General features: G+C 42.3%; 1 protein-coding gene across 2 annotated transcripts in view; it reads right to left on the reverse strand.

Moving 5' to 3' along the window:
• The window catches only part of B4GALT6 (beta-1,4-galactosyltransferase 6), a 63,495-nt gene that overhangs the window by 23,323 nt on the left and 25,210 nt on the right, over positions 1-14,962 (reverse strand). The window contains exon 3 of one of the 2 annotated variants that reach the window (XM_037165632.2): positions 10,356-10,469. In XM_037165632.2, coding sequence (XP_037021527.2) covers positions 10,356-10,469 — 114 coding nt within the window. Of the gene's footprint in view, positions 1-10,355; positions 10,470-14,962 lie in introns of those variants that run through there. The other variant, XM_037165633.2, reaches the window with a different exon arrangement.

Here is a 14,962-nt window from a genome sequence, read left to right on the forward strand (position 1 = left end):
GCATTTAATGGGATGCATGATTGCTAAAATGATAGTAATTAGGCTAAATAATAAGCAGTTCATATAACTAACTGAAGTTGGTATTCTTTATGCACTGTTAAGCCATTTTTTTTGCCTTTTTTTCCAGCTTTATTGCTTCAACAGCTGTAATCATCATTATTGTTAGGAATTTCCCCCAGTATCATTTGCAGTTTAATTTTCATCTTGAACACACATGTGCTGGCAAATTTAGAGGCAGGCCTAATATCCTTCCCCTCAATGAGCAGGACCTCCTGTGTCCATCACTTACTCCTGACTGTCCCTCCACCCACATTCCTCAGAGTCCTTTAGCAGCTTTCCTGTGTGCTCATTGCTCTTTGCTCTGAAATCCTAATACCCTGCTGGCTGAAGGCCCAAGATGATCCAGTGGCAACATTACTGTTTCTTCCTGATGAGGGGACAGGCCTTCAGGACAGGCACTGCCAGCACTGGGAACAGTAAAAGTGCAATCGGAAAGAGAGAAGAAAGAATAAACACCAATTAGTGGGATAGTGTTAAGATGAAGATTCTGTTCGTAGAAAGGGAAGAGAAAGAGCACATTATTACAGCATGTGGCCAGGAATAGACACTGAGCAGATAAACTAGTGCTGACGTGGTTTCCAAACTCCGCCCCCACCCCCAGAAAGAATCTCAAGGTGTGCCTGCGATCTGGAGAAGGAGGACCTGGGCCCCACCCCCACTCCACCACTAAGGGCTACTTTCACTTCCTTTACATGTGGGGATTCCCCTTCAGGTTCCGCTGCAGAAAGTGTTCCAGTGCTTAAAGCCCAGAGAGCAGGCAGCCTTCTTTACTGTCCAGAAGTAAGCAACCAGCCAGGCCAGCCCCCTTCAGTGCAACCTGCTAATGTTTCAAGGGCAGCTGAAGAGCGAGGATCCAGAGCCCCCCAGAGAAGGCCCAGCCTTCACTCTGCCTATGCCAAGTTTGAGGTTTTCCAGTGAGAACATGTGCACTCTTTCCTCAAGCAGAGACTTAAAAGGTCGAAAAATAAATATATTTGGTTGAAACCCATTTACCCAGCAGTGTAAATGTGAATAATGTAATTTATCAAATCCTGACTCGCTACTGGGAAGGTGGGACTGGGCATAGAAAGGGAAGAGCAGGAGAACTGGGAGCCCAAGGAAGGGAAGGGCTGCCAGGTGGCTAGAGGGTGAAGTGGAAGAAAGAAGGGCACCTGTGAGCTACCTGTCAGCCTTGGCAACAAACCTCAGGGCCAAACAACTGTTATGTGCAAGAATGACTAACCGTTGGATGGCGAGACATTTGCTATCATTTCCTACTGCTGAATTTTTTAGAAGGATATAAATTATACATTTTCATTAAAGAATATTAAAGTCACTGCAAGTGCCAGTTAATATGGCTGTCCACGTGTGGATGTTTACAGATGAGAGTATGCATACAAGAATGTAAGTCTAATGCTGAATTTGCAAGACGTGCAACAATGCCTCCCACTTCGGGAAGGGGGACCTAAGCAGGCCTGCGGTCTGCTGGGTACGTGTGCACACGCACCACAGGCTTGTGGCCATGTGGGTGTGTCACGTGACACGATTTAGGATAGTAGTTTTCTATCAGACACAATTCTTAAGATAAATATTCAATACATGTGAAAAACCTTATATTTTTTCTGACATTTTAAATATAATTTAAGGCACCTACTCTCTAGGCAGAAAGCTGTTTTCTCCATAAATTAACAGTTTTAAATGACCACTTCACTCAGTTTGGGGCCTGTATCTATTTTTTGGTATCTAAGGTCTAATTCTCAACACTTGGGCTTTTGTCACTGGTTCATGCTCAGAGTTTCAAATGTACACGGTCCAAAGATCTGAGACAATGTCAGAATATCCCCTCCGGTGAATTCCTCTCCAAAGTCAGAAAACATTTTTTATGATAAGATGCTACCTTTCCTCTGTTTGGGCTGCCACCTGAGGCTGACCAGTTACACTAGGTCATCAAACCCCAGGTCCCCTACAGCCTCCTTTGAAGCCAACACTACTAATTGCCCATTTCCAAAGCTTTACTTAAGTGTCTCTCCTTGTGAAATTTTATAACCTCTGCTTACACAAATGGTTTCTTATTCAACCATTCTTGAAGTAACCAAATCTGAGTACTCTAAACATACATAGGCTAGTTTTAAGTCACACATTCCCAAGGTCAAGTGCAAGGGCTGGACAATGAATGAATGAATGAATGATTAAGAATGGCAAAGCTGGCCATGTGCAGTCCTATCTCTCGCTTCTCTCTCTGCTTCCTTCCTACCTGCATTTCTACTCCTTGGCTCCACCAGGTGGTAACATAGCCTTTAAGACATTCATGCATCGGGGGTCCCAAGGGTAGATGACCTAAAATAACACCCCCCTGTATAGCCCAAGTTCTTGTCTCCTCGTCTTGGCCACAACACACAGCTCTTAACACCCATTTTCTTCCTGCCTACCATTCTCTCTTGCTGTACTCTGACTAACTGTAACCCCCATGTAGCAGTCTTTGCTTTCGGTTCTGTTTTGCGTTGTAATCCACCCAATAAATCTTTGGTCCACCCCTAGCGGCCTCATCCCCTTCGTCGCATGCTTCCAAATTGTCTCTCTAGTCCCTGCCTTGATAAGCTTACGACCTCCTTTAAAGTCGGAATCCACAACCACTGTTACTCTGCTTCCCCAGTGAGACACACTCATTCCTGTTCTAGCACTCTGAAATAGGGAAATACCTACTCTGATGTGTGCATTTCATGTACTGCTTCTTTCCTCTTCCTCATTAAAGATGTGTCTTGTCAAGAAAATATGCCATATCATATACTTCTGCTTTTTTCAAATGTGTTTTCTGGGGCCATTCAATTGCCAAGAAGTTTCTGTATACTTTTTCTCAATGTTTTTTCTAGAGTGCAGTGATCCCTCACCCATCGCAGGAGTTACGGTCCTACGATAGATGAAAATCCTTAACGTAGAGGTGCTATATTTATTTTACTATTTATATATATTTTAAGGCTTTATAAACCCTCCCTACACTCCTATAAACCTTTCCCACTCTCTTATTAACCTTTCCCACCCTCTTATAAACACTTCATATGCTCTTAAACACTTTCTACACTCTTAAACCTACGTAATTTTAACAATGTATAAAATTCTACATGAGTACTCACCAGTGAAGTAAGTATATGGTCGCCCCTCGCTATATCATGGTTCACTCATTGCAGCTTCACTGTATCTCAGGTTTCACTGTATGTGGCTTCGCTGAAACTCAAGATACACTGAAGCTGCAACAAGGGAACCGTGATATAGCAGGGGACGACTGTACTACCCCCTACTCCTCATCTCCAGCAAATTGTGCTGAAGTTCCTCTCAAATTGTGCTAAGTGCTCACTTTCCTATGTGTATAATCTTGAAACCAGACATACAAGTATTCTACAGACTCCAACCTACACCTTACCAAAAAAAATCATGTACTTCCTTCTTTCATGATTTTACCTCCTTTGAAGTGTATGACTTTCAGCCACACCACCTTCCTTATCCAGTCACATCCACTGACAGGTGCTCTCCCACCCTGTGCACCATCCTGTGCCCCCAGCTTTGTAGCCACACCCAGAGAGCATCACTGTCACCTGGAGCTGAATGGTAGTGTCAGAGGTGAAAGCCTGTGAGCTCTGGCTTAGAAGTTCTCTCCACGATATCCCCATTTTTCCTGTCTAGCCAAGTTCCTGATAAAGTGGGTCACTCTTTTGGTGGTGGAGCTAAGAATCACCAGACATGCCTGTTTAGAACAAAGGTTCCTGGCCCCATTCTTGAACCTCTTGTGTTAGTGAATGACCATGGGTCATATCTGTGGCCACCCAGCTTTATCTGAACACATGTCAGCTGCCTGAACTGCCCACCACTGAGTCCTGCCTCCCAGAGGAAGAAGCTAGAACCTACTCTCCCAACCTCTGTTAGCAGACAGGAGCAGTCGTGTGCCAGACACACCCATGGGAAACCCTGAAGTCAAAGTGAACAACATGAGGACATGGGCACTTTGCAAAACTATCTTTCACTGAAAGTGGCAGCAGAAGCTTTTGGCTTTAGGGGTACCAGGAGTGGCACCTCTGCTCCCCAGACCTCCACACACGGGTCAGAGCAGTGATCTCTGCCTAGTGGTGGCAGGAGATTCTTGGCACAGTGGTCTAGGCCTTGTTTTGGCTGGTCAGCCTCTAAACCTACTTCTGTGGCCACCGGGTTTTATCAGGGCTGCCTTATATCATTTCACCAGTTCCCCTTCCTCTTAAACTGAAGCAAGTTGTATTCTATGGTTTGTAACCAAGAGACCTAACTTGCATTGTGGGCCAGGGTCTGTGTTAGAGGCCTGCGCTGTTAACCAGCATCCAAGCTGATTCTGGGGCAGATCATCCCTAGACCATACTTAACGTCCAGGAGCTTCACCTTAACTGTAGCACCTCTCGGTGGACCGAATGTGTTCCCACCCCAAAATTGGTATGCTGAACTACTAACCCCCCATGTGATGGCACTAGGAGGTGGAGCCTTAGGGAAGTATTGAGGTCATGAGGGTTAAACCCTCATAAGTGGGATTAGTGCCCTTTAAAAGAGATCCCAGAGAGACCTCTTGCCTCTCCCACCACGTGAGGACACAGGGAGAAGACAGCCACCTCTGCAAGGGGCCTTCACCACATGCTGAAACTGCTGCCACCTAAGCCACCCAGGCCAGGGCAGTTTGGTTTTTAGCAACCAAAATGGACTACAACTCACCTACACACCCACACACACTCACAATTCTTCTCTCTTCCCGACCTGCCACAGCTGATCAATAGTTTTCCATGTTTGAGTTCCCTACCCCAAAAATACCCCTGAAGAAAATCACAGAAGCACATGGATTAATCCCATCATTTATACTGCCATGAACATCGGAAGCTTTCCACAAAAACAGCTGTCACAATAGTTGTGCATTTTGACTCCACGGGGGTGGCACAGGAAACAACTGTTCTACCCTTAACCCCCCCTCTCCCACCTCACCCCATCCTCCTTCCCTTTCCCGCCAAACTTTTTTTTAACCAATTAGATTTTACGCACTTCTGCGTAGCTTCTCAGGACAGTGTGTTTTGCTTCTTACCCCACTACTGTACTGACATTGTTCTTGCAGCGGTCCTCGTTAATTTTCCAAGTGCCAAATTCAATGGCTTTTCAGTTCCTCATCGTACCTGCTTCCTTTGAGATATATGTCAAGATGGAACACTCTCTCCTCGGAACTCCTTCCTCGCTGATTTCTGGGACAACGCTCTCTGATGCCTCTGCCTCCCTGTGTCCCCTTCCTCTACCGACTGCCCCTCACCCCTGTAAGTGCTGAGGCCCCCAGGAACCCCAGCCGTCTACCGGGCGCACTTCCTCCCATTTCCTGCCCAGACCTCTCTGATGAAATTCGGACCCCAAGTTAACTCTCTTGAGCTTTAAACAAAACAAGCCCGACACTGGACTCATTAACTTCCCCATTCTCCAAATATGAGGCTTATCCTGCATTACCTGTTCCGGTTAATAATGGTCAGCAAGCCAGAAACATGAAAACGAACCCTGATCCCTCAGCCGGTCACTACTAGTACCCCTGTAGCTCCTGTCTAGTGCCTCCTCCCCTCTCCAATACCACTGCCTTCGCACAGGCCCTTGTCATCCCTCTTGGTCACCTGAGTAAGCTCCTCATCGGTCTTCCAGGTGTCAGTATTTCCCCATTCTCATCCATTTTCAACTTCTCATAAAAAGCGCCATGTTTCTGACGTACCGTCCTAATCATATCATTCATCTGCCTAAAGCAAACGACTGTTCCATTCTCTAAAACAGTGGTGTTTGCTTCTGTTTTGTCCCTTTTTGCCCCTGGACCTTTGAAAGCTCTGCACCCTCCCCTTAGAGAAATGAGGGCAAGGCTGTAACTCGACCCACTGCATACACACTTAGGGGTTCCGCTCCCTCTGAGGCCCACTCGTGTGCCTAGCGAGTCCTGGAAGCCACAAAGTCCTCAGACAGCTCAGTTCTTTCCACATGGCCCCTCACCTCCCCACCCAGCTTTACTTCTCATGCGCCCCATTACACGCCCACCACAGTCAGAGGGGACCCCTCTCCATTCCTGAAATACAGAGCCTCTTGTGCTCTGGCCCTGTTCCCATTACCCACTTCCAAGGGCCCCTCTCTTGGAAACCTCCCTGTTCCTTGTAGAACGAAATGCTATCCATCTCCCTTTCGTGACATAATAACCCTTTGGTAGCAGTTAGCACAGGGCCTTTCTCTGAGCACGTTACCTGCCCCAGCTGGGATATGTGAGATCACAGTTAGCTTGGTCGCTCCTTTTCTTGCCCCCACAAACAACAAACACGCAGCCCACTGCAAGTACAGCCCCTGTTCGACAACTGCTTGTTTACTCTAAATTGGCTCCCGTCTCTGTTTTCTACAATAAACACACGCACGGTGGCTTGTTACACTAATTATTATTTGTGCTTTCCTGAAGTTTATTTGCTTACCTTTTCCATAGTTGCCGATTTTCATTAGAAGAATTTAAATTCATCTCAGAAAGTCCTTGTAGCTTTTGTTATGTTCAAAAGGCTTGCAACCTTAGAAACTATCAGAGCTAATCCATACAAGGGGCTATTCCTCAGATAGTAAGGACAGGATATAAAAGCCACTGCAAATGTATTCCATTTGAGTAGGAATTAAAAGGTAGGGAAACAACGGTAAGTCTACCTTTTCGTGCAAAATACACAGCTGACATTTCCCATCTCTTCCTTACCCCCCAAAAAGCAAAACATCCAGGATAAGCATTCATTGCTTTTTAGCTCTAAATAAAGTGAAATTTCTATTTCACTTCATTAGCACAGTCTCACACAAATTTAATAAAACTGAAAGCCTTTGCCCTCTAGAGAGTCTGTAAGTACGAAGAGTAACAAAGAATTATTTACTCATATTCTATAAACAATCACATTAAAATAGATTGTTTGATGTAACTGATTGAACATAAATTATTACTGAAGTCCATGAAATAAACTTTATCTACATTCCGATTGGAGATTTCAAGTTTTATCTTTATGGCAAACCAGTGCCGGCAGCCTCGCTGTGCACTAGAAAACAATCGAAAAGATGCTACAGCCAGACAGTCACACACACCAATTTTAAGCCTTAACTTCACTTTTGGTGATAATAAAAAAATTAAGTATCATTCACACTTGAATGGTTTTCATCTAAGTAGATTTTATTCTTATATAGAACTTCCTTTAACTATTATTTGGGGAGGTATTGTATGCCATTATTTTGTGGGTTATTATAAAATGATTTTACACTTAGGAATTTTATTATGTTGGATCTATCATCGATGGGAAATAAGGAATTTTTTGTTAATTAAAAAAATTAAGGATCCATAACTAACTATAACACTCTTTAACTGCACATCTCTCCTGGGTTTCTCATCCCCTTGGTCACTATAAAGCCTGACTACATCATTTAAAGAAGTTGAGGAGAAGGAAAGGGAATATCAAATTAACTTCTGTTAAGTCTCAAGCACTGTGCTTCTCTTCATCCTCGCAACGCTCTGTAGTTGCTATTACAACCCCAGATTTTACACACAGGTAAGCTGAGGCTCTACTTCACAAAGACTCACACGACTGCTAAGGGGCTCCCCTGGGTGGTTCGTGTAAGACTCTCACGGCAGAAGCCTTATTATGTTGGCTGTGCCCATGGACCCTTTCTAAGGACTTATCTGTATGTGGCCATATTTCTATCAAATAACCCGTCACTCTGGCCGCATCTAACTGGACAAGTGATTGGTGCTGGACTCAAAGGTGGCTGCCCGGGAGGAGGACTTCTGTGGAAAGGTGGCTGGCCAAACGAGTGTGACCCTCTCTTGCAGAAGAACACAAGACCCCGAGAGAAAGAGAAATCAGGCAATAGCGCCAAGACACTCAGTGAATAGGCCGTCAAGAAACTCAGAGTTTCTCAAAGGCCGTAACAGGTATCTGCGAGTTATGGGGGCAGAGGAGGGCTAGTGGGAAGGTTTGGCAGGCAGAGGCTTCTACACAGAGTTTACTTAATACTTGCAAAGTGCCAATTAAGAAAATGGCAACTAAACCAAGAACAGAAAGATTTCCTGACAACTCTAAATCCTTGAAATATTTTTTATAATTTGCATATTCAAAGTAATCAATATTTCAACAGAATATTATCCAGTAGTTTCAGTTACGCAAAGACAAAAACTTTCATTTTTAGAAAACCAAGACTATAACAACAAAGTACGGAAAGATTAAAATCAACTGAGGATTTTTGAAAACTGAAATGCACAGGCTCCACATCAGGTCAATAAAGTCAGAAACTTAGAGGTTGGGCCAAAAAAAGCTCCCCAGCCCTAGTGCCTCCAGAAATGATATCCACTCTAGATCAGTGGGTCTCAATATGTGGCCGAAGGATCACTAGTATCACCCAGGAACCAGTTGGAAATGAAAACTCCAGATCTACTAAATCTGAAACTCTGAGGGTGGGGCTTAGCAGCTTATAAAATCACCTGGGTGAATTTGACACATGCTAAAGTTTGAGAACCATGATCTTAGATGATATTAAGAGGCAAATCTTTCTTTTTATTATCTAATTTCTATGAACTACAAATTGAAAAGAAAAGAACCCTACAAATATAACAGGCAGTGGCTGGTTTCCTCGGTAAAGAAAACTCAGGTAAGGATATAAAAAACACACTTAGATAGTGAGGACATTAGAACACAATGATAAACAAGTAATTTGAAAGGCTGTTTATTTAGATTTTTAGTTACATAAAAATCAAGATATAAACTTACATGTATAAACTATATTGAAAAAGAAAAAATGCCAAAATAATAGCCATGTGGCTTTTGAGTGATTATGTTAAGTAGTGATAATGTATTATCTTCATAATTTTGAAAAATATATATTTAAAGTATAATAAGCTTGATCCCTATCTCATACTATGCACAAAAGTTAAAAACCAAACAGTAAAATTATTAGAAGGAAATAAAAGAGAGTATTTGTATGGTGTTGGGGTACACAAAGCTTTCTTAAGATGAAAAACAAAAGCAAAACCTTAAAGTGATTGATACACTTGAACACATCCTAATTTTAAACTGCTATAAAATGTAAGACTCCATGAACAAAAAAAGCCAGAGACTGTGAAAAGACATTACGACAGGTATAGCAGACCACAGGTCCCTCTTAGAATACATATTAGAAAGCTCTCACTGGGCCACACAAAAGTCTAATTAACTAGTAAGGAACTGATAAAGCATGTGGCTGAGAGAAAATTCAAAATAATTCAAAAATACAAGAAAAATTACTTAAACCTACTACCAATGAGGAAAGCTGAAACAATGAGACACAATTTTCATCACTCAGAGTAGCAAAAACTAAAAAGCCTATCAGCATCAGAGGGGACCCCCCACGCCCAGGTCTTGGGGATACATGCGCACACTGGCGCAGCCGCCCTGGCTCACAGCCAGTCTGGTGAGCCCAGCAGTTCCACTTCTGGCTACGAACCCCCACTAAGCACATACACACATGTGTGCAGAGAAATAGGCTCTCTGCTGCTCCTTCCAGCATTGCTTCGAGACACCAAAAACATAGAAACAACCCACATTTTCATCAGCAGGGAAAAAGGTTAGTGAAATGTAGCACATTTATTCAAAGACATACTATACAACAATGAAGGGAAATAAACAGATCTATATGTATCCACATGGACAGTTCCCAAAAATTATTACCATATTTTAGGACTATAAGATGCACCTAGGTTTTAGAGGAGGAAAACAGGAAAAATTTTTTGAGGTAAAATATTTAATAACCCGTGACCCCGCTCTACCACCGTCCCCCGACCCCCACAGTGAGCCAGATAAGCTACGTTCATACTACAAGATGCACACCCCTTTCCTCCCAAATTTGGAGGGGAAAGTGCGTCTTATAGTCTGAAAAATACAGTACATAAAAAAAGCAATTTACAGGATGAAATTTAAGACCATTCATATAAATTCTTAAAATCTCCGAGACATTTTAATTTTCTACCCACCCATCTAGCTACATAAAAAATAATTGTAAAATAAGCTGTAAGAACGCACATCAAACTCACAATAGAAGCTATTGTTACTTCTGGGTAAGGAATAAGCTTTTTCCTCTGCTTTTAAACCCCCACCCTTTTTTTTGCAAAAAAAAAATATTTTGCAAATAACATACTACGTAATATGAGCAATAGGCCCCACGGTGATGATCTGAGCCTGGTGTGCTAAAATCAAGTGATTTTTATTATTTTATTATAATACAAGCAAACAGTTAAGTCCAAATCAGATGACACTTACGCATGTAAGGCAGTTTTTCTGGGCAGGGGAGGTATGGTGAATATGTGAAGTTTTCCGGAAGATATGTTGTTGTTTGAACAAGATAATCACTTGAATTATTGCCTTCAGGATAATCTTGGAGAGAGAGAAAAAAGTTACAAACAAAAAATTGCCTTTTGCTTTGCTCCTAGTATGAAATAAGTTGCCATCGCTGTGCAATCTGTAATACACAATCTGCAGAAGTGCTTAAAAGGAATTACCTGTGAAGAACTAACGAAAAGCAAAACGCTGTTGCCATAGCTACTCTCCCATTTATCACTCACTGCTGCCAGAATGGACCTCAGCAAGATTTCCCAAGGGAACCCTGGGACAAGTTCAGAGAGCAACCTGGCCCGATCTGTGCATAAGTACAGAGCAGGCCCATCTGCGACCACGAGAGCACCTGCTCCCATCCTCCCCTGGCAGACCCAGATCGAAAGGGAGTTTGACAGTACACCAAGGACTCAGGGAATCCTCTCCACTACAGTAGGCAAGGGGGTTCACGACAACCACCCAGACAAAGCCCTGCTTCTAGCATCCATAGAGCACAGGGGTGGGAGTAATGCTTTCTCACCACCCCACACTCAGGAAACTGAAATTTACCCACTCCATGTACTTCTGTACCACAGCTCATTTTAAATCTTCAAATTAGTCACTTCCAACCTGTGGGCTGCACTCCCTGGGGAGCCCTGAAGCTACTATTCCATTAGGTCCCTTTACTTTTGATTCAGCAAACTACAAAGCATAGAGGGCACTGGTTTAGAGCCCCAAAGTCAAATGCTAGAGTTCAAATCCTAGCTCCCAACACACCCTAGCTTTGTGGCACATGGCGAGATAACGTGGTTTCTCTCCTGTGCCCACTTCATGCTGTCGTTTTCGGGTCTCAAGGAGATAAAAGTATGAAGTGCCTAGAGCTATCCCCATCCCATACACGAGTATATATTCAGGAACTGTAGCTATGAGCAATTTGTTTAGAGGAGCACCTGACCCAGTCTGGGGCAGTCGGAGCCTTAGGAGTTTTGTGCTTGGAGCTAGAGATCACATTTCAGTCCCTTTCTGGAACAAAGTTCCAGCCTGCCAGTTTCCCACTATGCAAGAGGAAGCTGGTTTAAGAGAATGAGGCTAACATGCAGTGAGTGAATAAAAGATGAGAGATGGAAACAGCTGATTGAACTACTTTCTGTCTCCTGGACCCACAAAAAATGAAGTATAGCAGACACTTCTGGAAAACGTGAAGGCTTTCTCTCAGTCTTCAGTAATCTGCTCTGATGAGAGTGAGAAGCCTATCCGACTTGGCCTGCATGAAAAGAGACAGGAAAGAGGAGAACAGGTGTCTGACTCAAAAGAGAGGCCTGTCTGTCCGTGACCAGCAAGCAAAAAAGGCTGAAGGTCAAAATCATATACCCTACTGAGTGGTAAAAGTCAACCCCTCTCACTGTGAAACAAATAGTAGAATCCTGAAAATTGAATATAAAATATGTGAGAAGAGTTGAAGAAAATTAAACGCCTCTCTGTATGCCTTTGCCTAACATAAATATTCATCATCAAAATGGAATTCAGGGGGATGTGTCCTGATCTTGAGATGTGCACACACACACACACACACACACATACACACAGATCAAATTTAAAGTTATATCCCCCACATTTTCTCCTTCTCTGGGGACTTATGCTATGCTAGCTGAGCATCTGCTACACACTATGCATTTACAGGAGCTGAAAACAGAAGATAAGTAAGATTTTCCCTGAGAGTCCACTGCCTGTAGGTGTTCCAAAAACTCATTCTTATCCTGAGGCAGATAAATATTAGTATTTTCATGTTATCCTTAATGCCGTCAGTTAACTTTTAATAAAATTTTTTCTTACTCTGTGTAATGTATTAATTCTCATCACTAATGCCTGGGCCCCCTTCTCTTGGCCACACACTATGATGCTGTAAATCCACATCCAACTCACCGAAAATGTAAGCTCTCTACACATCTCTCTGCAGAACACACTGTTAATGGCAGCTCCCCTCGGGTGCATGGTGGCAACAGGAAGGCCAGAGGATTATCTTATTTTCAGCGAGAGAATAACTGAATCTTTCACAAAAAAACCCATGCATCACTTTTATCAGTTTTTAAAGAACCACATTTTAAAAAAGTAAAAAACCTTAAGACATGCACTATCAGTATACACACGTCCCTCAAACACAAAGTTTTGGAGCTAAAAGTGTTATTCTTGGCCACATCATTATAAATGATCATTAGTGTCTCAACTCATTGCTAGACTTATAGAAGCATCTCTGTGCTCCTTGGTACTGGGTCCAGTGGCATTTATGTCATCCAGTGTGTTATGTATATAAGTCTACCCAGTCCCCTGCCACTAGTCTGAATAGCTCCTTTTTTAATTCAAAATGCCTCTGATTTAAAGTGTCTGATAAAATACCTACCACAGAGTAGAAACCTAATGCAAATGAACACTTCACCACTGATAATACAGCCAACAAGGATTTCAAGTTTGGGGGACTATACTGTAACGAATCCACAAAATCATTATCCCTACAAAGTGGTTAGGAGCAGTTTCTACAGGGCGTGCATGACAGATGCATTTGAGACGATCCACCACCACTGCTCTCCAGTGCAGACATTATTTCATCTAATGAAGGGATGAACACACACACACAGTGACTTCTGGGCCTCCTGCCTCTCCCTCCCTTCCCGAGACACACCTAGAGGAAAGGGAGACACAGGATAAAACATGCCACACGGGTCCCCACCTCAACTCTCACTGGACCTTAGCACACAGGGAAAAGGAGAGCGGGACCCAAGGACACCACTGGAGGAGGGCTTTGTTTTTCCTGCTACAGCACAGATTAAAGCCGTAACAGAAACTCAGTGAGAGTTCGCATCTGTTTACCACTAGCTTGTCAAGTCAGTGTCTGAGGGCCTCAGAACATGCGTCCATTAAGTAAGAAAGTGTCTGAGTTATTTCTAACAAGCCTACCAGCTGTAACGTTGCATGACCCTTACCATCTGCTTTGGTAATAATTCACTGAGTGATCTTGTTTTCTTAATTTGACTGACTCCATAGCTACAAGGAATGGCACCATTAGATTATGAGAGTATGTGATATCTTTACAAAAATATGTTATATATAATCTATTTATATTTGATGCTTCAGAAAATCAGGTACAGGGTTAAAAACCCCTTTTTGAAATCAAATGTACTTATAAATTACAACCTATTTGCCATCAAATGTTAAGTTTTATTTTTTTATATTCTCATCAACATATAATATATTACTTTAAGGTGTACAACATAATGATTTGATAGATATATATCTTGCAAAGTGATTACCACAAGTTTAGTTACTATCCATCACCTCACATAGTTACAAATTTTTGCCTGGTGATAAGAATTTTTAAGATCTAATCTAACTATTAAATTTTAAATGAGCCAGTACATGTTAGTCAATTCTTCCCTAGAATTCCATCAGCTCTCTGTACATCTTTTCAATTATCTCCTTTTTGGCATATTATACTTGTATAAGTTCATACAGAAATAAACAATTGTATAATATGCCCCCATCCTTCCCCAGAAACTTCATAAAAAGTGAGGATGTTTTGTGAATGTTGCACCCCAATATCTAGGTAAGTATACCAACTATATTGTTTAATATGAATGAAAATGGCAGAGGCTCATAGTTACCTATTTCAACTCCCTTTCCCCTTTCTCCCCAGGTAACAGAACCCCAATTTCATTCAGAGCACCAGTGAGCCAGCTCAGAGACTGCCCTTGTAACTGCCCAGTGCCCTTATAACTGAGTTCTGGTGAGATATAAGCAGAAATATTCTGTGGGACTTCCTGGAAGGTTCCAGAAGACTTCCTCCATCCTTGTCTCTTTCTTACTGACCCAAATACCAGCCCAAAGGCGGGAGACCTAGCAGCCATCTTAGACCGTGAAGCTACACAGAGCCCCAGATAACCCAATTCCCAACTTCTTTTACATAAGAACATAATACTCATGTGTTTAAAGAATTGCAGTTGGGTCTCTCTTACAACCAAACCCAATGCCTAACTGATACAAGGGCTGACTGTCTCCTGAGAACAGCTACCTCCAATAAAGTAACACATGACATTTTCAAATGTTCAAAAAAGTAAGCAAACTTTAATCATAAAGTATGCATTGGGCTATTCGGTCTTTTTTGAAACTATGGCTTAGTGAGGAGAGGATCTCCCTTTTTTTTAAGTTTTAGAAGGGTGAGGGAAAAGTTCATCTTGTCCAAGAGATTGGTTCTCTTAATTATGCTTAACATTCACACATATAACTCACGCACACACCAGGAAGAGAACTTGATTATATACAGAACTTTAGTATTCACTTATACAAATGCAGTAATCTAAAGAGGCTTAATATCTCTGTTAGTGATCACCTTCATGATCAACTCATTCAATCAGGGTAAGTCCTAAAGAAGCTTTTAAAATGTGTAAACTTCTAAAATTGGCCCACTCTTCAGAAGACCAATTAATAAGACTTGAACTGTATTACTGAAATAACAACTATAATGAGACAGTCTTTCAAAAATAAAGAGAAAACAAGAATGTTTT

This window comes from Artibeus jamaicensis, unplaced genomic scaffold, assembly GCF_021234435.1.
Source record: "Artibeus jamaicensis isolate MK-2021 breed Jamaican fruit bat unplaced genomic scaffold, CSHL_Jam_final contig_354, whole genome shotgun sequence".
NCBI classification, from domain to species: domain Eukaryota; kingdom Metazoa; phylum Chordata; class Mammalia; order Chiroptera; family Phyllostomidae; genus Artibeus; species Artibeus jamaicensis.